Source organism: Orcinus orca, chromosome 9 (genome assembly GCF_937001465.1).
Source record: "Orcinus orca chromosome 9, mOrcOrc1.1, whole genome shotgun sequence".
NCBI lineage: Eukaryota > Metazoa > Chordata > Mammalia > Artiodactyla > Delphinidae > Orcinus > Orcinus orca.
Window position 1 is genome coordinate 10,784,151 of NC_064567.1, and position 23,448 is coordinate 10,807,598.

At 39.7% G+C, this 23,448-nt stretch overlaps 1 protein-coding gene across 4 annotated transcripts in view; it reads left to right on the top strand.

Moving 5' to 3' along the window:
• TPK1 (thiamin pyrophosphokinase 1) overlaps positions 1 to 23,448 on the top strand; it is a 350,900-nt gene that overhangs the window by 260,312 nt on the left and 67,140 nt on the right. For 2 of the 4 annotated variants that reach the window (XM_033432268.2, XM_049714730.1), the window contains exon 9: positions 7,836 to 7,934. The exons of the other annotated variants lie outside the window; for them this stretch is intronic. In XM_033432268.2, the coding sequence (XP_033288159.1) occupies positions 7,836 to 7,934 (99 nt within the window). The remainder of the gene's footprint in view (positions 1 to 7,835; positions 7,935 to 23,448) is intronic. 4 annotated transcript variants of the gene reach the window in all.

The window sequence follows — 23,448 nt, forward strand, 5'->3', positions numbered from 1 at the left end:
CAGTTCTCTCTTTCTCTGACCTCTGCTTCTATTGTCACCTCTCTTTCTCTGACTCAGACTCTGAGCCACCCTCTTTTAAGGACGTTGTGACTACCCTGGGTAATCCAGGATAATCCTAGCTCATGCTTTTTAATTTAATCACATCTGAAAAATCCCTCCTGCCATGCAAGTAACTTATTTACAGGTTCTGAGGATTATAATGTGGACATTTTGGGGGTGCCATTATTGAGGCTGTCATTTAAGTCTGTGATCAATAAGTTCAGTAATTTCCTGGAATAATACGTATTGCATACGGTTATTACATCACTGAATCTTTACAGTTACTCTGAAAAGTAATGTATGAAGACTGTTTACATGTCCTTGAGAAACTGGATCTCAGTGTTATTCATCGTGGCCTCAGATAACATGTGGTAAAGACTCAAGACAAAATAGACACAAAATATTGTGTGAGCATGATTTATTTGGTGTCCACTAAGAGGGATGAGAGAGACAATTTCCATTCACTCTTGTTTCTGTTCTCCAAGGATTGTGGTCAAGTTTAGTCCAGTGTATATTCTGATCCCTGGGAGCCATGAAGGAAGTCAGAAGGTTTGCATCTGGTCAGCCGTGAGTTTGTAATCGGGCTTTTATTAGACATATTCCTTCTTTCTATCCTTTTTTGATTGCTTCTCTTTTTTAGCCTTTGAGGCTGCATTTTAATGAGAAACTGATAGTTTCTACCAATAACAGGCAGCAATCTGATGTGTGATTAAGATGGTGAAAAACAAAAGGCAGAAAATTTGACTCTTGTATTGCTTTCTTAGTTACATATTATTTGAGTCTCAGGACTCTGCGGGTCCTTAACAGTCGATCAGATATGTATCATTAATTTGCTGAGCACGCATACACCAGCAAACTACTGACTGGCTACTTATCTGCTCTCACTTTTATTCCTGCCCCTTCCACACACACAAACACCAATGCCGCACACATATACTTGCACTACAATATGGTACAAGTTTGGGTTTTCTTAATATATACATAGATTTGATCGGTCTGGGGTCATAGAACACAGAACTGCTGCTTTTGATAAGTTCTGAATATTAACACTGAGGAATAATCGCACAAAATGACAATCATGAGGAACTTGAGGACCCAACTTTTATGAAAAAGGCAAAGTTGGGTAAGGGGGAGCTTGATAAGCAGTAGATATTGCTTCTCTGGGGAGAAAAATACAAAGAGGAACAAGATTTTTTTTTAGACCATGTTATTCTGCAGGATTTTCAGAAATTATACTGGTAAGCAAATATTACATTTGCCAGACATATAAGACTAATGACATACAGCCTACAACAAATTTGTATTAAATACTGTATATTTTGTGAACTCAGCTCCAATTCTATTTTCTATGTTATAGGATTTGAAGCAGATATGAATGGTTTTTCTTAAGCCCTTACCCTTTTGTGATTCTGCTAGAGCACAAGAAACCAACAGTAATTTACTGTATGCCATAATCATCCTGTTTTGTTTTTAGAAAACTCCCAACAACCTGACAACACACATTTGTTATGGTTGAGTCTAGGCATTTAAATATCAAAACAGTTAACATGCATTTGTAGGGAGTATGACAAATGGGAATGTGTGAGCAGACCAATTTTTCATTGACCTGCATTCAAGAACACTATTATAACTCAGGCATGCCTCCCAAGTTGTTTAAATGAGTTGATTTCCTAGTATTTATGTGGGCAGGTTGACTGATGAGAATGACTTTGGTATAAGCTCAAGAGTCCCTTTCTATTTCCCCTCCTCCAGGCTTCACTTTTGTGCTGATTCAGATGTGAGCTCTGTGCATTCAACCATCCAGCTAATATACTGAGACAAGAAAGCAATAACTTTTGCTCATTACATGAATTGTAGAGAAGGAATCAAGGGGTTCCGATGAATAAACTTTTACTATGGGAACAGCTCACTGGGCATAATTTTCTTCTGGGTCCCAATAATCATATTGTGTGTTTTGAATATACTTTCTTCTACCTGTCTTTTCTCTACACTCATTCTTATTCAGGTATAACATCAACTCTTTTATGAATGCAGAGTATTATTATCCTCATTTTATAGATGAGGAAACTGAGACCCAGAATGTTCAATGAATTGTCCAAGTTCATGTCTCCTAACTCAGTCCTCCATGCACAGAAAGTGGACCCATCACTGGTTATTTACATATCTATTTTTAAAAGCTTTCGACTTGGTGAAGTAACCTATCTCAACATCCTTTTTCTAAATGAAAATAGAATTTTCCCGGACATTGGGCAGGTTCTAAGACAAAGGAGACAGAGAATTAACACCTTGGCAATTAAACTCATGATATGAGCCCTACCTAAGACATTCCTTTCCACTCTGTGAGCCACAAATCAGAACCCATGCAGATTTGAAGAGTGTGTAAATTAAGTGTAACTTATGCTCACCGTGATGTGTGATGTCTGGGGTGATTATAAACCAAATGTCATTCATCGCGGTTCTCAAGTATTTGTGGTAAGGACTCAAGGGAAAAAAAATGTTTACATTCACAAAGGGGGATAAATGGTTAAAGCAGGATTTTTGACGAAAAGGAAGGAGCAGTGATAAAAGGGCAAGATGGTTTGGCTGCCGGAGGTTTAGATGGCAGGCAGGTTTCTCAGCTGTGAGCTGCTCCTGTGTCCTGTAGATTGCTTGGAGGCCAGATTGTGAAAAAGCTGAAAATATTTAGAGAACACTAGGCTTAAATTAAAAGAAGGGCAGATCACACTGGGGAAATGCCCCAAATGCAGACTAAATTAGAAGCATCTGCATAAAGGCGCTTTGAAATATGTCTGTGGACCCCAAATAAAGTTTGTAGTGAAGAAATATTTGCATAATGTGTTTTTGTTACAGTGCAAGGGAAACTCAACGTACGGATTACATAGAGAGAAAGTTCTCAAGCTTAAGAGGTGTATTTGGGAACTAGCAAGAGAGGGTAGAGGTCTTCTTCTGGTTTTGAGATTATAAAACAGCCAAAAAAGGAAACAAATCAATGCTTTAAACCGTTTGACAAAGTAACTCTCTGGAGATTATTGTATAACATGTAACTTACCTTCTTCTCTCTGTGTAATTTGTACCTTGAGTTTCCCTTGAAACGTAGCAAAAAACATTTATACAGCTATTTACTTCAGTTAATAATGTGGGGGAAAGATGACAGTAGCGTTCAAGCCCTGACTGAAACGAATGAATTATATGGCCCCAGGACGTCATACGGATCCTTCATCTATACCAAGAGGGTTGCTAGATGATGTCAGAGGTTTTCTTCAGCGTGGAACTGTGGCTTCTGAAGCCTCAGAGAAATAAGCGGGTCCAGATCATAAATGCCAGGAGCTTAATGTTCAAGGAGACACCTCTCTCCCCCTTAATTCCCTGTGTGATGGCAATTAAAGTCCCCGTGGGAAGCAGCAAGAGGACCAGACTCAGGAGACTTCTGTCTGGGGTTGCTGTGCAGCCCCTCTTCGCATAGATGTCGTGCGATGTGGTTCACTGTATGGAAGTGGCTTTGAATGTTGCAAAGGAGGACGTCCTGTGTCATCGTTACAGTTTATCATCTCTTGCTGAAGGTTCTCACTCTTCAGAAGTTCACAGTGAGGCTAGAAATGGGAGATGGTCATGATTATTCCTCATTTACTCTGAGAAAGAATGGACGCTCTGGCTGCAGGAATACAACATTTTCTGATAATGATTTATTAGTAGTGTTGTGATCTCCTGCTTGCCCCAGTGCCATGTCATACTTTGGCCGCCTCTCAATTTATTTGCAAGGTTTCACTTTGGAGAAATCATATCGGCCTTTTTCACTCATCTGTTTTCTAGACCACATTTAATTGCAAATTAACAACTCGTCTCTCAACTGTTCCTAAGTCTGGCTTTTCTTGTGTGTGTGTGTGTGTGTGTGTGTGTGTGTGTGTGTGTGTGTGTGTGTGTCTTAAGAACGTGCTTAGAAAACATTATCAAAGCAAGAAGGCTTTCTGATTTTACCAGCTACAATTGATAACCAATTTTTAGTTTTAACCATCGAAAAAAATTATTTATTTGCAGTATGTCAGCGTTAAGTCTGCCAGGAGAGAGAAACAGGTTCTGGGCAATTTAAATCTGACATATAATTAAGAAAAATACATGTTCAAACCTGAGGTGTTTTCAGTTGACCTGAATCCCACCAAAGGCTGATATTCTACAGATAAAGTAGATAAAGTTTTATTTCCTATACCTTGCATGGCACATTACTAACTAACAGGCAAATTAAATAAAGAAGGCTCCCCCGTTCTAGAGGGATACATTACCGAGGGCGGTGGGTATCTGGCTTGTGCTTGTTGGACAAAGTGAAGAAAGGCAGAGGTGCCGGCCTCCCTCTCATCCCGACCCACTGCTGCTGCAATTTTGATGTAATTATGAGCGCTGCTCTCACCTGCCATGAGGTTTCATTCTCTTTCCTTTAAAATGTGTGACTTTGAACTAAATGATCTCAATCTTTTTCATTAAGTCTTTCTTCTTTATTCTCAATAGCAGAATTAGACTATTTTGTTCTCTCCTCGTGAATACCTGTGAAAAGCACTTGAGATCCAACATACATGCCATTTCCCCCTTAAAACATGTCCCCAACCCCTAGTATTCTCAGAATATGTTCTCCCTTGAATATCTTCCTCTCCCTTACCCCCCACTAAAATCTTCACTCATCTTCAAGAGCCATTTCAAATCACATCCTTCACGAAGCTTTCCTAATTAAATGTGATTTTTCTTTCTTAACTTTGAATTCCTAAAGTGTGCTGTGCACCTCTCTTCAGTATGTTTACCTATTAGTGTCATTCTCTGTGCAGATTTTTTATTCCTTTTATTAGAATGCATTCGCCTCAAGGATTTGGTGCTGTCATCTGTGTTTCCTCCTCGTCCTCTGGGATAGAGCCTTGCATGTTTTGTGTAATTAGCAACCTTTTTAAAATGAGCAAGTGCATTTTACCCCCATGAATTCTGTAATGGGACACAGAGTCAATTGCATTATGGTAAGAGATGGCGAAGCAAGAGTTCTATACTGTAAACCTTTAAAACAATTAGAATAATGAGGGCTAAGTTCAATTTTAAGGGTGAAAATAGTTGTAAACCCTGCCAAAAGTTGATACGGTTTAAAGTGATGCCATTTAGAATATGAATGTTAGTTACCAGAGATGGCTTTTTAGTATGAGTGTGTGTGTGTGTGTGTGTGTGAGAGAGAGAGAGAGAGAGAGAGAGAGAGAGAGAGATGCCTATCTAGGGAGTGGGCAGTGCAGGAGTGAATATGTAGAAATCTCACCATGTTGAGGATTTGGAGTGTTCAGTGAATTCATTGCTCCCCTAGATGCTTTTCTCTGACCCATTTGTTTACTGCTCTTAATAAGAGGCAAGGTCTAAAGCATTTCATTTTTAGATTCCCCTCCTACAGATGTTGAAGATGGTGGAAAACTATAATGTGAGGGCAAGTATCATTATAAAAAGAAAAGAAAATGGAATTGGTTCTCTTACTGTGTCTTAATTCATGAAACTTCTAATATTTGCTGTGCAAAAAGAAGAAAAACAGGAAAGTCCTAGTTTGGTTTATTCTACTGTGTCCTAGAGGGCACTCTTACAGTATTATATAAATGTAAAAATTGGGTTTGTTTGTTCCAGTCATTTTGTATCTTTATCCAATTAACTAGATTATTAATTTCTCTCGTTTATGAGCCCTTTAAGTTTTCCTTCCCATTATTTAGAGTTTTGTAGTTGAAACTTAATTGTGTTTTCTGTTTAACTTTACCCATGAATACAATTTTAATAAAGAAGGTAGGAATAGAAGAAGAAAATGAGAGTAGTACATCAATAACCTTATTGCACTTGCCCCTAAATAGTCTAAGAATTCAGTGGGCAGTGGTGGGGAGGTTACTTTGCTATGTCTGTCAATAAAGCCAGACAAATTGATGACAAATTGTTACCCAGACGTGAATAGATTTATTTTGCTCTCTTCATTTCTCATTAAGAAAATGCTTGTCCTTTGCTTGGTCTGGTCCTGAGTTCCTTCTCTCTATAAACTGTCCCTAAATGATCTTATCACAGCCTATAACTTTAAATACATCTACATGCCATTGCTTCTCTCATGTATAGCTCCACCCCTTACCTCTCTGATTTTCTTCACTTGCCCTGGAACATAAGCTGCTCTAGAGCATAGAAACTTCATGTCTTTTGTTTAGAAGTTGTCCCTCCTGCAGAGAAGAGTGTCTGGTGCAGAGGTGTTGTTGAGTAAACCTTTGTTGAATGGATGTCTAAGAACCTTATGTAAGATAACATGACCACGGCACAATGTTTGGGTTTTGCTCCACCTGTTCTTTCTGTTTTCCCCATGTCAGTAAACCAGCACAGACACAGTTGCACAAGCCAAGAACCTTAGATGACTTCTTCCTTCTCCATGTCTACTCTTCCATGATCGAAGTCCAGGCCGTCTTCTTTTTTTTTAACATCTTTATTGGAATATAATTGCTTTACAATGGTATGTTAGTTTCTGCTTTATAACAAAGTGAATCAGCTGTACATATATATATACACACACACACACATACATACATATATATATATATATATATATATATATATATATCTCCCCATATCTCCTCCCTCTTGCATCTCCCTATTCCCACCCCTCTAGGTGGACACAAAACACCAAGCTGATCTCCCTGTGCTATGTGGCTGCGTCCCACTAGTTATCTGTTTTACATTTGGTAGTGTATATATGTCCATGCCACTCTCTCACTTCGTCCCAGCTTACCCTTCCCCCTCCCCACGTCCTCAAGTCCATTCTCTACGCATGCATCTTTATTCCTGTCCTGCCCCTAGGTTCTTCATCACCATTTCTTTTTTTAGATTCCATATATATGTGTTAGCATACGGTATTTGTTTTTCTCTTTCTGACTTACTTCACTCTGTATGACAGACTCTAGGTCCATCCACCTCACTACAAATAACTCAGTTTCATTTCTTTTTATGGCTGAGTAATATTCCATTGTATATATGTGCCACATCTTCTTTATCCATTCATCTGTCGATGGACACTTAAGTTGCTTCCATGTCCTGGCTATTGTAAATAGAGCTGCAATGAACATTGTGGTACATGACTCTTTTTGAATTACGGTTTTCTCAGGGTATATGCCCAGTAGTGGGATTGCTGGGTCATATGGTAGTTCTATTTTTAGTTTTTTAAGGAACCTCCATACTGTTCTCCATAGTGGCTGTATCACTTTACAATCCCACTAACAGTGCAAGAGGGTTCCCTTTTCTCCACACCCTCTCCAGCATTTATTGTTTGTAGATTTTTTGATGATGGTCTTTCTGACTGGTGTGAGGTGATACCTCATTGTAGTTTTGATTTGCATTTCTCTGATGATTAATGATGTTGAGCATCCTTTCATGTGTTTGTTGGCAATCTGTATATCTTCTTTGGAGAAGTGTCTGTTTAGGTCTCCGGCCCATGTTTGGCAGGCCATCTTCTTATCTCTCCTGGAATCTGCAGTGGGCTTCTACTCCATCACCTCATTAAATCATCCTTCACAAAGTGACCAGAGCAATCGTCTTAAAGCCAAAATAAAACTGCGTCTCCCAGCATTTGGAACCCTTTAATGACTTTCCTTCATATTTCAAATAAAAGCCCCATTCCTGTCTGTGCCGAGGTCCTGCTCTAGGCTCTGGCCTCCTCCTGCCTCTCCAGCCACTGGTACCACTCTCCCCTCACTCCCTGGCTGTAGTCACGCTGCCCTTTTGGTTCCTGCCTTCGGCTCTTTGTACTTGTTTTTCTCTCTGCGCAGAATACTATTCTTCATGTCTTCCTATCTTCCGATGGATCTCCCACATTGTATCATTTGAGTCTCAGCTAAGATGTTACTTCTTCATGGAGACTGTTTCTCGTAAGCAGATCTGAAATAGTACCCACGCCCTCTCCTCCCAACAAAGCACGTTGCCCTGTTTTACCTTCTTCATTGCAGTCATTACTGTTCGACTCTTATTAAATTATTGATCGCTCTCTTCCCCTCAGTAAAAGTTAAGCTTTATGAGAGCAAGGACATTGCCTGTCTAGTTCCTTGCTTTATCTTGAGTCCTTAGAATGGTTCCTGCACAGAGTGAGCAACTAGTTGCTGAATGTAAACTCTCTACAGGATGGCGTCACGTGGTAGGTGCCAGGCTTGAATCGGGAAAGAAGGATTAGCCTCATTAAGCCTCTGAACCTCGCATTCCATCTGCTTCATTAAGAGTGGCTACAGTTACTTCTCTTAGAAAGAATTAGGGACAGCGGCCGCTAAAGCAGAGCAGGAGGTTGGGGTGGAGATGGGTACACTGCCCTGCCTGGTCCCAGACTGTTTGGGACCAAAGCATAGAGGATGTAGAAGAGGCAGCACTAGGATGGAACCAGAGACAGTATTTGAGATGAATCAGAAATGGTAATATTTGCCAAGGGAGATCTTCTTTCTGTTTAACAGTCCGTCTAGCTAAGGTGTTTGAGAGAGCCCATAAAACAGAAGTCTTAAAGGAACCCTGTTTATCACCGTGATCCAATTCTGCTGTGTCCAGAATCTGTGGAGTCCAGCGCTGGACGGTAGGCTCTCAATCCACAGGAAAACCAAATCCTTCATGTTCTTCAGCTCATTATTGTCAGTCACTCATAGTTCACGGCCGGTGCCCTAGCATGGGCCATTTATTGATGCTCTGAAATCCACAGCTTCCATTTTCTGAATCCCTCCTTATTTTCTAGGCTCCTTTAAAGCAGCTGTTGCCTTTTGAAGATGTATACCTCCAGCCAGATGCTATCTTTCATTTCTCTGAATCTTCAAAGCATTTGGGAGTGTCTCTTCAAGGCATTCCAGCCTTGGATTGTAAGATCTGTATAATTGCCTTAGGTTCCTTCCCCTACCTAGATCAGAAATAGAGGCAGAAACTGGGTGCTAATCATTCCTATACCCTCTAAAACACAACCCCATGCCTTAGACATTCGTGAATCAGTGTGAAACTTGAAAGAAATTCTGCTGTTTACTAGGTCTGTGACCTTGTGATTTACTTCTCTAAGCCAACACTTTCTCATCTCTAAAACTGAGTTAATGATAGAGAAAATAAAAACCACACCATAGGACTGTCAAAAGAATTAAGCAAGATAGCATATACAGTGCTTGGCACAGAGTGTAGTAAGTAGTGGTTTTATTATGGTGATGGATTTTATGGGTTCCCCAAATGTCAACCCCAAGAGAACCCAAGAATGGCCTATCTTAAGTGACTATCTTTGATTCTAATATTAATGACCTTCTAAAATATTGACTGTCACAGGGCCAATAATAAATATAGTACCAAAAATTCAACTGTGGATATAGGCCTATATCCTTAAGAAAAAAGTTAACAGTGGAGAATCACTTCTGAGTCTTATAAATAGGAAACTGGATTTCCTAATTTAAAATACTTTGGGAGCATAAATACACCTGGAGCACTCAAGCTGTAAGCTGGTGACTCAGAGAACAAGGGCACTGAATTCTGAAATAAGCAACGGCAGATGCGGCCACTTAAGGTCTCAGAGCAAATTGCAGAAAATAAATTAATTCATTTAAACATGCATGAATCTCCTAAGTGGGGGAATAACCTGAAATGGTGCTGAATGATTTCCTTAGTTATGTGTGTTCTGAAGTATTAGTAATGCCTTGTTTTGTGCCTTTTACCTTTGATGAGAACAGATCCCAGAATCTTTTGCCTTATTAAGTTGTTTTCAAAGTAATTTAGATTATAAAACAGCAAATTCCAGTCAAAGTTCAGATAGGTTTCATTGATTTGGAAAAGTGGATAGCAAGTTTATCAAAGGATACATGGATCCTGGAGGGAATGAGAAGTGATTATGATTAAATCGTTAGAAAAGAGCTTTGGAGAGGCTGACATAATTTTGCAGAAACTTCTTAAAAGTTTGAAACTTGCCTACCTTTCTGCTAAAATATGTGCAGAGATTTTATCAGCTTGTCTGATACTGTGTGGCATGGCAGTTTAAGTTCTAAGAATCAGTGTACTCATTTGTAGACTACAGGGTAGATTTAGTATATTTATCAGCATTATTACTCAGTTATTTCCAGATCTCATCAGATGTTTTAATTTTCATTCTGGGAACCGCACACACGAAAATCCCAGCATTTTATGTCCTTGCATACTTAAACTTTACGGTTGTATAACTGAATAAATAAAGGAAAAGGGGCCAGAAAGAGGAGGAGAGATGTCAGAAGCGGAAGCAAACTGTCAGCTAAAGGCCTGTAATGTTGGATGACGTGTTCCATCTGATCTTTTAAAGGAGAAGGATTTAAGGAAATGACTACGTGCCCTGCACACGCTGGTTGTCAGGGTAGCTTTCCTTTATGGCAGCGGCTCCTGTTTGATGCCAAGGCAGTGAGGGAGAGCTTGGCAGCAGAGCAGGCGCTCGAACTGAGGACACCTGGCTGTGGAATGGATGAAGCTTAGCCACGGATTTGGCAGCCCTGCCTGAGAACAAAAATAATCAGAAGAATTGCCGAGCACCGTAAAACCAGGAGAGTAGGGATATGAGATACATCAACCTGATTTTTTGAACATGGAAAAATATTAAACCTGTTCTAAGTCTGCTAGGATGCCCATGTATTTCTGTGAGTTTCTGTTACTATAGTAATTTCTATTTTGCCCTGGGACTATGAATAGGATAAAGTCAGATACTTTGTTATTGTTTATTTTTTAAGTTTGGAAAAACACATACTTCTTAACCCCAGGGTTTAAATAATTTGTAACTTATGAATAAGTGCATATATCCCTGTAGTTGAATATTTCCTTTGATGCCAAAGCCTCATTATTTGTATGCTAATCTGTTCTCTTGGGAAGCTCTGATATGTTACAATTGCAAATAATCTTTGAAATCTTTTGGCGCAACTATAAAAAAAAACAGTACATTCCAGGATGATGGTACAGCATTTGCAAGGCTTTGTCATGATAGGTCAGGAGGTATTTTATGTAGCTGGAGTGTGCATAGAGGTGGTGGAAAGATGAGAGATGATGTTGGAAATTTAGGTGGCATCAGATCGTGTACTAGGAGAGGAAGTCTGGATTTATTCTGTAGGCAGTAGGGGAAGATTTTATTTTATTAAAAAAATTTTTTATTGGAGTATAGTTGATTTACAATGTTGTGTTAGTTAGATTCACAGCAATCAGCTATACATACATATATACATATACATAGATATACATATATATACACATATATATATATATATATGTGTGTGTATATCTCCTCTCTTTTTTAGATTCTTTTCCCATATAGGTCATTACAGAGTATTGAGTAGAGTTCCCTGTGCTATACAGTAGGTCCTTATTAGTTATCTATTTTATATATAGTAGTGTGTATATGTCAACCCCAATCTCCCAATTTATCCCTTCCCCCCCACCTTTCCCCCTTGGCAACCGTAAGTTTGTTTTCTACATCTATGACTCTATTTGTGTTTTGTAAATAAGTGGGAAAGAATTTAAACAGAGGAGGAAAATGATCACTTTTGTGTTTAACAACAATTCATGGAATTGTATGGACTGGATTACAGAAAGATACAGTAAATAACTTAAAAAAAAATCAGACCATGTATGAAACTAGAACCTTATGTTAATTATTTGAATAAACACTCAAAAGAAGCATTTGTCACTCATTCTAAAGGGATAAGATCTTTTGAGTGACTCTTTAGAAAAGAAGATGCCTATATTAAATATATTACAATTGACCCTTGAACAACGCAGGTTTGAACTGCCCAGATCCACTTATATACACGTATTTTTCAGTAGTGAACGCCACAGTACTATACACTCTGTGGTCGCTTGAATCCAAGGATGAGCAAGAACCACTGATGCAGAGGACCGACTATAAATCATAGGTGGATTAACCCCCAGGTTGTTCAAGGGTCAGCTGTACTCTCTTTTTCAATAGGTACCCTTGACCTTTAAAATTCCAAATTCAACTTCATGTCTGCTTATGAAAGAGGAAATTCTCTTCTTCAGTGACAGAGTTTGTGGGATCACTTGGTTCTTTACAACAAACACAAAATTCGAAGTGTCTCTTCTCCTTGTGAAATGTGACACATGTCTGTTTCTATAATTTATTCTGCCCTGTTGTTCTGACTCAACCAGGTAACCTGCTATTCATTTGTTTAAAACAAAGCGATGCAGCTTAAAGGGCCACATGTACTGCAAATGAAGTTCTTGAGACATTAGAAAATCATCACAATTACATATCCACAACCCCACACCCACTGTACCGTGTTTCACACCACGCGCTGCTGTTGATAGATGGATTATACTTGTAGGTAGAAATCAAATAATCAAAAATCAAATCAAATATATAATGAATATATGTGGATATGTATTTATGTATAGGTACTAACTGTCCATTGATGCCTCTTTAAGAGCATATGTCTTATAATAAATTGAAAGGCAGAATCTTCAAGAACTTTCAAGTATGAAATACTGTTCTATCACTACTGTGTTTCTGGTGATTAGCTGGCTTTTTTAGTAGCTCTGTGAGATGTTTTTCTAATCAGTGCACATGAGCCATCATCATAACTAGAATTCCTAATTCTGAGCCCAAACAGTTGGAGTCCAACCAAATCAGGACCTTTAATAAGCATTGTAAGGAAAAAGCCATCAATCATTTACTCCCTCTCCCTAGCTCTGCGTACATTATTGAAAAATTTTATCAAAGTTTTGGTACTAAAAAGCCTTTAAGAAATGTGAACGATGTACCTGTAAGCAGATAGTATTATCTAATCAAAAGTTGATTTATGAGGGTGTCAGGTAACATTCATAACTTTAATCATGTTAACAACTCTGAAATGGGCTGATAATTATTTTAGAGTTAGAGGCTCTAATTTGTACATTGTTAACGTGTTTCCAATGACTGGCCAATGTAATAACAATAACAAATTATACTCTGTCTTCTTTGAGATCCTAATGGGCAGCTGAAATGGGATATTTCCACCAGAACTGAATATCAGTTTTTTCCTGAACATCCAAAACTTGTGAAGTTTCTGAAGATGCAAGGTCAGGTTTAGCATTGTGCTAGTAGAGTCCTATCATGTTCTCAGTGGTTTTGATTCAGTTAAAGTCTGTGACCAACAACAGTCTTAGCAGTGTCATTCTCACTATCAGCAAAGTATCCTAAGTACAGTACCAAGCAAAATGCTTTGTAAGCCACTGGAATGCCAATATCTTAGCCATATATCTTTATCCTTATTTATAGTAGGAATCCATCAAATCAACATACTAATCAGAGAGCCCTCAGGTGAGAAAATTCCACTGCCCCTAAATATTTCTAATGATGTGTTTTAAGTCTATGCAATAAGGATAAATTATGTTAACACAGGATTTTAAATATTTTCTTAAACTGTAGAACCCTTTGCTCAACCAAAATTTTGCCTAGAACCTTAAACCATAAAGCTAGATAAACAACTGTTTTTATTTATGTATAATACAAATGCTATCACATATAGTGATTTGCCACATACAATTTTTTTTAAGTTACTAAAAATATATTCATAACACTGTGTATATATTTCTAACTTTACTGTGGACTCTGCTTTATTTTTTCTACAAGAAATAATAGCTAATAATGCCAAGTGAATACTGAGTGCTCCTTTATATGTCAGAAGCTCTTTTGAGTGCTTTCTTTGAATTGTCTCACGTAATCCAAGTGTCAAGTACCATTTTACAGGTGGGGAAGCTGAGGTATAGAGATAGCAACTTTGCTGCCCGGGATCACAAAGTGTTTGAGCATTAGAGCTGGGGGTGTTCTCTGGATGACTGACTCCAGAACCCAGGTACTGACCACTCATGTATCACCTCCTACCCTCCTACCTAAAATAAAAATAATCTTGCACCAGGATCTCTGAATGCACAGGCTGCTATAGAGAGATTTTGGTCAGACATACTTGAGGAGAATTTTGCAGAGAATTAGTTGCCTTATGGCTTTCTGAAAAATTAGCCCACAGGCCAGGGGTTTGGTTTTATTATTGCCTCTTTGCTGCCTCTTGAACTCTTTGAAGCAAATGCTGGTGTCAACCTTGGCTGCACACTGGAATAACCTTGTGGGGGGACGGGGACGGGTGGTATGAAATGTACTAGTGCTAGTGCCTGTACTTTAGTCCCACACTTGGAGGGCCTGATTTAATTGATCTCATGTGTGGCCTGGATACCCTTTTTTTTTTTTTTTTCCCCCAAGCTTCCCAGATGTTTTCTGTGCGGTCAAGGTTAAGAAGGGCTGTATTTAAAGCTAAGCTGCCTTTCTGCTGTGTTCATACCATTGCTCACATAGGGTATACATGAGATGGGTATAACAGAGTGGGATGGGTGGCTAAAATCAAGTCACTCTAAGTTAATAGGACCACTTATTAATACCGAGTCATTCATTCATTCTTTTTTTTTTTTTTTTCCCAAGGACAGTCAAGTGCTCAGAAGAAAAGTCCAGCAGGGGCAGGAGACAGAGAATGACAGGGGGCTACTTAAGCCAGGAGATGGGAGGAGGCCTCTGAGGAGGTGACATTTGAGCTGAGACCTGGATCACATAAGGATCACATCTCCTCAGGGAGATGGCTAGGGGCAGGGAGGTGTTCCAGGCAGAGGGAGCCCAGGGCAGAAGCCTGGAGTCAGTTCTGCCTGGTCCACTGCAGGTTCTCATCCCCTACTTTGCAGTGCAGTTGTGAGCATCAGACACAAGGTCAAGTGAATAAAGCAGCTAGCCCAGAGTCATAACCGCCATGGGTACCATTACCAAGAGCAGCCCCCTTTTCCAGATGAGCAAACTGAGGCCCAGAGACAATAAAATGTCTCCCTGCAAACCAGAAGCTGGGGAGTAGGATTCATATGAGGCCACAGTGTTCCACCTACAGCCGTGCATGCCTGGGGGCTGGAGTCTGGGGTCCAGCAAGGAGCCCCCCACCTCAGGGCAGAGATGGAGGCACAGCTCACAGAGATGCCAGACAGGAGGGTCCAGAGGGTGAGGCCAGGGCTTGGGATGGAGGGAGCTTGAGGATGTGGGGTCTGGGATAGCTACATTGACCAGGAGACCTCAGGAGCTTAAAAACAGGGGATGCCTCGGACTTCCCTGGAAGTCCAGTGGTTAAGACTCCCCGCTTCCACTGCAGGGGCGTGGGTTTGATCCCTGGATGGGGAAGCTCTGCATGCCATACTGGGAGTCCCTGCTGGGAGTCTTTAAACGATTGTTCTTTATATTATTCTACAAAACACACACACACACACACACACACACACACACACACACCACACACACCACACACACACACACACACCACACACACACACACCACACACACCACACACACACACACACACACACACAGAGTAATTCCCTAAGAATTCTCAATGGGTCATTGAAAACCAGTCTAGGTGGTCCTGTCCATTGTACATAAGTTTTCTAATGCCTAGCTTTTCACCTTGTGATTTGAAAAGCAACAAAACCTCAAGCTTGGAAAAGCATTATTTTGGATAGTATTTACAACACAGGACTGAAAATGGGAAGATTCTGTAGAAAGGGAACGTCTGTTTATGATAATTAGTAGTAGTGGTTAAAAACCTATTCCTCATGTGGAGCACCTACTGTTTCTTCAGTAGCCCAGACAACTGCTTTTAGCTAGAGGGCCTGTCATATGTAACGCCTTCCTTATAGCCATAACAGAACAAAATGATTAGTGTCTGGGGAGGGACTCACAGCCCTAGAACACATGCATACATACATATACATGTGTACATACATAGAGGTGGGGGGAAAGAAAGAAGAAAGGGAGGGAGTAGGAAAGAAAGGGAAAGGGAGAAAAAAAGGACAGAAAGAGGAAGGAAGGAAAAGGAAAAGATTGATTTACATGCCTATCACTGAATTATTATTCGGGCAAGTAGACTAGTTCTTCTCTGTGATTGCATGTGCGGGCAATTATGCTTCCATCTAGAGTAATTAAACACGTTCACTTGTTTTCTTGGAAACGACTAAAAGTAGATTATGTGCCATCAGGTGATTCTCGTTTCAAAAAACAAATCACTTGTTTAGTGGTAAAACTCCACCTCCAAAAATGTCCATACATTCCTTTATCCCCTGCCATCAATTTTGGTGTGTTGTGACTTTTAAAATCATGAATATTTAGTTCCAGTAAGTTCACTATGCTGTCATATTAAGGACGTTCCTTTTTAAATTAGAGTCTATACGGTGATTTACTTTACTTTTTTCCCTTTTCTCATTCAGATTATAGTTTTTTCCACATAACGTTATATATCCTATAGTTAAGTTTTTTTTTTTTTTCTGAGAATTTTGTCACAGTTTGGATCAACAGAATCCTTTAAAGCATGAAGATAAATACTTGCCGAGGAAAGACAGGGATGGAGGAAAAAATAGCTGATGTGTTTGAGGTCTAAGTTGATTTAGATCAGTAGCCCGCAGTGCTCTTTTTAGCTGGAGGGCAGAAGGACAGAATTCTCTCTTGGACAGCTCCCCGCACTGTAACTGCTAGCTGTGAATGCACAGAATAATAGGTGTTGAATCAAGGAATCACTAAAAAGTTGTACTTTAAAATTTTTGTCAATGAAAATATGTCATGTGTGATATTAGAGTAATTGAAATTATTATGTCAAATGATACACTGGCCTTATAGCAAAATTGGGGAATTCTTTAAAAGAAACCTCTTGGCTGTTCAGTAAAGCCTAGGATATAGGGAAGAAGAGGAATGTCATTGCTTTGCCAGGTTATTTGTTGGTTTTCTGATCCAGGCTGTTGCCCCGCCAGGATTCTGAGAGCCCTGGGGTCCTTGTTGGATTCCTTTCAATACCTCAACTCCTAGATAATTGAAAAATAAAATCATTGCGGTCCGCGTGAGGAATTGTGGATCTGGGCTGATAGATTACATCCTCTCTCTCTGTGGCCAGATTGTCATTGTGCTTTCTCATCATTCTAGCGCCCTCACTGCTTCTGGACCTGAAACATCTGTCTCTGTATTATTCCTCACTCTTTATTTCTGTCACTAAGGTTCAGTTGACCCCATGAACAGGAAGGGTGAGTGACTGCTTGAAGCAACAAGCACCTCATGTCTGCCCTGTCAGCTCCGTAAAGTAACTGGCTCAGACAGAGGGCAAGGGAGATCGCCTAACTTCGATGGTGACCTAGCACTCGGCAACCAGGAGAGCTCAGCCAGGTATCTCCTCTAGTACGGAGCACAGCCAGCCAAGAGGCTAGGGACCAGAGGGGAGCTGTGTCTTTTTAGCAGTCTAATTGAAGACAGTCTCCTCCATCGAAACTGTGTCTTGACACTTGAACGGCCATGATGATTAACCGCCAAACTTGCCATCCTCCCACGTTTTAGGATATACCTGTAAAGAAAGGCCAGTCTAATGAAACATGCTTGCTGGACATCTGATCAACTGTGACTTGTTCTCTAGCCTAGTACTTGAGCCAGAAAAACCAAGTGTAATTCAAGCGCACAGGAAAAGATAGTAGTCTGATCCTACGGCGTAGTCTCAACTATTTTGCCCCTCCCTCTACATTTCTATCACTTTAGCCATTAGTGACCCTGGCTAAAAGTTTACTCAGTCAGTCAGTCAGTATGAAACAAAATAAAAGTCTTGAGTTTCAGGACCAGAAGCCTTGACCTTTCTACTTCTCAAATACTTGAACTGACTCACAGCAGCAGTTCCTTGCTTCAGCTCAAGAGGACAGACTCGCCCTCCTGGACAGCATGGTCTGACTGCTGTATGACGCTTCTCTCTGTGTCTCTGTCTTTAACCGTCGTCCTTTACCTTCAGCGGACATTAATTCTACCTCCCTGCAGAAAATTACTTAACTTCCTGGGTTAGGAAGTGAAATTCAAATGCCAAAGTAAGCATTATTTGGGTTGAGTCACAGGAATGATTTATTATGTGTCGGCTTATCAGTGAATCATTTGTCCACTTCAGGAATAGACTTTTTTAGTTTGTTGCCATTATATCTGGCAATAACCTAAAAAAGATACAGCAGCATAAACGGAATTATTTCAGCAGTTCATCCTCTGTGGGACCTATTACTTTATAAGGAAAGTTTTAATGATATTACAAATTAGAGTTGTGTCCTGCCATTGCAAAGTGAGTTCTGCTTTTAGAGTGAATGTGGCTTTCATAGCACCCAAGGTGATACTTAGTTGTGCCTGACAGTGACAGCAAGGCGATGAGCAAAGGGTCATTGTTGGGCCTGCAGTGCCATCTACAGGATATATGGAATAATAGAGATTGTGCTGCAAGTAATGTAGCCACAGGGGAATTAAGATGTGCTATGTGTTTCAAGTTCACTGTGTACACACAATAAGACTTTGTTGCTACATTAAAAAAAAAATAGTTGTATGTTTGCAAAATGCTGTTATAGTACTTAAGTTTCTATTAGTTAGACTCCTAAGGTAATGGAGTGTTGTGTTTTGTTTTTATTGAATTAATTGGAAAGCCCATTCATTTGTTTCAAAAATCCATCTGATAATCTTTGTAAGATATAGTATTAAAGTTTCTGGTTACTTTGAATAGACTGTATTGCACTTAATATTAGATCATGATTTACTTATTTATCATGTCTACGGCTTATATCTGTCTCTCCCTGCCAGAACATAATCACCAGGAGGGAGACATTTTTATTTTATGTACTGATTTTTCCTAAGGACCTAGAACAGTGCATGCACAAAAGTAGGTGCTCACATATTTGTATGTGATGAGTAAATATCACTATGTTTTGCTAGTAAGAGGAACAAATATGGAAAGTCAGTTACTCTCCTGGAAGCTTAGGGTCTTGCTTTTAATAAGAGGGTGCCAATACCTTCTTCCTATCTTTCTGTTGTTGTGAAAATTAAATGAGATAGTGGATGGTGAAGTACTGTGAACTATGAGGCACTATAAAATTAAGGCATTTTTCCCAAATACCATTTTTTAGTTTTGGTAGAACTCAAGAAATGTAGGAAACGTAAGACCCTCTTTTTCGCCCCCCTCCCATAATTTCCTGAGGTACTTTTTTTTTTTTAAATAAAGTGTGGCATGTTCTTTTTAAATTAATTTATTTTAATTTTGGCTGCGTTGGGTCTTCGTTGCTGCACGCGGGCTTTCTCTAGTTGCGGCGAGAGGGGGCTACTCTTCGTTGCGGTGCGCAGGTTTCTCATTGTGGTGGCTTCTCTTGTTGCGGAGCACAGGCTCTAGGCACACAAGCTTCAGTAGTTGTGGCTCACGGGCTTAGTTGCTCCACGGCATGTGGGATCTTCCCGGACCAGGGCTCGAACCCGCGTCCCCTGCACTGGAAGGCGGATTCTTGACCACTGTGCCACCAGGGAAGTCCAATCCTGAGGTACTTTTAAAAGACCATAGAGGTTGGGGTCTGGAAATCTTTATTTTATAAAAAAAAAATTAGAGGATCCTGAAGCACACTGAAATTTCAGAACTTCTGGCATCAAGAAGAGGCTGCAATTGAATTGACCCCCAAAGGAAAAGTTACTCTTTTACTATTGCCCCTGTCAGTTATTTCCTGATGTAAAGTTGTTTCTGATAGGATGTATTCTTTGTCATAAGGAAAATACAGAAAATTTTAGTTGATTTATTATTATTTAGCTTATGGTTTAGAGCACTACCTAACTTTTACAAAAATTTAGACCAGAAGGGTCTAGACATATGTAAATAAAGATTCCCTGAATACATGAATGTTACTTAATTTTAGAGAATTTTACATATATTTCACAAAGTAGCATATAAATGTTACATAAAACATTAGAAAATCAAGACATACGGGGTTCATCAAGGTCATATCATTTGATCAGGTGGGAGATGTGAGTAGAACCAGGTCCTCTAATTCCAGCTCCATTCTGCTCTATCATGCTGACCCTCCCAACTCCTATTTCCTTCCTTCTCCTGCCCAAACACCAGGAACCAGCAGAGAACACAGTGCTAAGTGTGCAGTAAGGCCCCAGTACGCCTCATTTCGTAAATCAGCTTCTCAGCATTCTAAATTTGAAATGATTTTTCATCAGTTCATGTTTGTCTTCTTGACAGCCTCACTTCAGCTAGAATCTTTGGCGTAGGACTAAAGTTCAAAAGAATGGGCCAAATACATAGGATTAAGTTCTTTGGATTCAGAAAGGAAAAAGAGAAAGTCTTACGTACTGTTTATGAAACTTGTGATGTACAGTTTGCATGTTAGAAGCCTTTTTTTTCCCTATTTATGCTTCTGTTTTTTCCACCCTAAGACAGATAGACAGATAGATAGATGGATAGATAGATGATATCGCTCATGTCTTTGCTTCAGGAAGTCAAATATACTCAATAAATATGCTCTCTGGCCTCCCCAACACACACACACACACACATACACACACACACACACACACACACACACACACACACACACACACACACACCTGCCTTTGGAATGCTGCCAAGAATTACCATTTTACTTGAATAGCATTAGGTAATTTATTTAATCTGTTCCAAACTTTAGGAAATGCAGTACCACTAAAATATTCTTTTCTAATGTAAGCCAGCGATTCTTAAGGCTACATATCCAGAGCTATAGGCTGCACATCCTCCCCCCGGGCTGTCTGGCTTTCTAGTACCAGGCATTTTTAACTGAGAAATCAGCAATGCAGTACTTGCTGTATTTTCCAGAATCCCACGCTGGGATCCTACACTCTTCTCTGGCCCTCTTATTAGCAATGATCTGACACAAAGAATTATGAAACCTGGGAAAGACAGAGGCCAGAAAAAACTGCCCCATCTTCCCAGGATGTGCCATGTCCCCCCACTACCACCCCAGAGCCTCCAAGAAAAGAAACTTGAGCCTCCATTTGAGACTAATCATCGTCCTCTGGTTACAGTTACATTTCTGGGAGGCCAGAGGCTGCTTCCCAGGGTGCAGAATGATACATGCAGAATGCTATCATCAATCATTCATCAGTTCCAATTGCTATTTGCATCCAGTTATCTAATCACAGAGTACAGCAACCACCACCCATGAACAGTTCAAAATCAGATTAACAAAGAAACACTGAGGGTGATTATAACATAATCACCCACAAAGTCTCTAACACTGTCAAAAATATCTGCCTGCCCCTGTTCCTATTTCCTTAAAATGCACAATAAATGTTCTCTCTCCCCCATATCACGTGTTTAAGGAGGGGTGGGAGAGTGTAGAATACTGTAACGCAGAGAGCATACGGGGGCAATCACATGCCACATTCCTTCAGATCAGCAAAGAAACATACCCTCTGGGCTGCAGATCCTGGGATTGTGGCTCTAAGCATATTCTCTCTTTATTTCTGTAGCCACACAAGATGCACACTTAGGCGAAGCTGCTCTGCACCTCCATTCATGTCCCTCCTGCCCACACCCCTCCCCAGTCACCTTCCTTTACTCTGCTCATGGTTTTATTCATGTTTGTTTTCGGTGCCAGGCTTCATCTTTGTGGTTTCTACATCAGGTTCTTTTCACGATTGCAATTAGACTTGAAGCAGCTACGTATTCACTTTACCCAGGACATCTTTTTAGAATCATCATAAACACTAAAAGCACTGAAGATGGTCAGTGACAGGAAGTGAATGACCTTTCTTTCTTCCTCTGTTTGAAAATCTCTCATGACTCTCCTTTCACAATCGTGTGCGTGCGTGTGCGTGTGTGTGCGTTGACTCAGAATCGTACCTCCCTGGACAAATACTGAAGTGACTTCTGCTCGCTTCTTGTCACGTCATTAAAGTGCTTATATACTTTCTACTGTACATAACATAGTTTAAGGACCTTAAGCTCTTAAACTTCTCCTGTTACACTATTTTAGTTTGAAAAGAAATATTCAAATAACGTAACACCTAGGTGATAGCAAAATGGCTTCGTTACTAAAGGATAAAATTCGAGCGAGGCTTACATTGCATACTTCAGTGTAACCAGGAATAAAGACCAGGGGAAGCAAGCAAAGTACCTCTCATCAAAGGAAGCCTAGGTCGCCTATTGGCAGCCTGGCTGTTGGACTGTGTTAACTGACCCATAAAAACTTTGTGGGCGTTACATTGATATTGAGCCCTTGCAATTTTATAATTTTAACTAAACCCACTAAATTGAGGAATGAGGTCTGCGTGCAGGGTGAGAGGGGGCGCAAAATGTACTGTCAAGCCATTCTGAATGGATTCAACTGAAATTTCTTTTGTTCTTCAGCTAAAAGGATTAGCTGTTCTTTGCATCCTCAAGTAGCTTGAAAACTTGGTCAAGGCTGAAAAGTGCTATTTTCAGGTCAATATCTCCTCCCCTTGCCCAGTCCCACACTCAGATCAGTGCCTACCTACCAAGGAGGCTGGAATCTCCACTCCTCAGTACTTTTATATATGAGGTAGCATAAAAATTGCCTTCATTGGTGTCTATGACAGGCCTATCTTTAGCCTGAATAATATGATAGTTAGGTTTCAGAATATTTTAAGCGAAGGAGAAGGTGGGTTGCTCCGTTGCCAGCAAGCTCATTCTAGCTTTTACATATATTTATATATTCTTCCTCCTGCCAGGAATGCTCATTTTCTCTCTTTCTTACCTCCCTCTTTCTTTCCCTTTTTTACCTTTTCTTCTTACCCAACTTTTTAAGGATCAGCTCAACTCAACCTGAGTTGTGAGGCCTTCCCAGAGGAGGACAGTGATTTCTCCTATATGTACTTCTTCTTGCATATTTTCTGGAATACATAACATAGAATCTTACTACATACTGCATTCGTCATGTATGTACAAGATCATGTCTCTTCCAAGTGACTGTGGTGTCTAGAGATCAGTCATACATCATCACTTGTCTAGTTAGGCTTATAGAAATGAACGATATTTAAATTAATGTTTCTTAGAACTTGGATTTTTTTAAAATTACTTATTTGGGAGGGAAAGACAATCTCTTCTGTCTTAAGTGCTTATAAATTGGATATTTTTAGATTTCTGGAAAACTAAGTACTGAAACAGGTAATGACAAAGCTATTAGGATAGCTCTCCAATGTCCATTGTCTTATATATAAGGTCCAATTTGAATGGATTTTACTGTTGTACATTTCTAAGATAATTTCCATAAAAATCATGTTTTCAAACTTTAAAATGCTTTGAACATAGATATGCCATGATATTAGAATCCACTTAAACATAATTTAAGTAATAAAAAAATGGGTTTAGACATTCATCCGCAGTTAGGCAAGATTACTGAAAAAAGTAATAAGATTTATGTGTACATCAAATCTATAAAGGTAGCTAACTAGGTATCTGTCATCTCTTAGAGGTAACATACCAAGTGAGGTGCACAGAAGAACTTGAAAAATACCCTTTGTTCACATATTTTGAGATGTGACATTAGAGCGATTATTCATGAGGATTTCATAATGCATTAGTAAGTGTGCT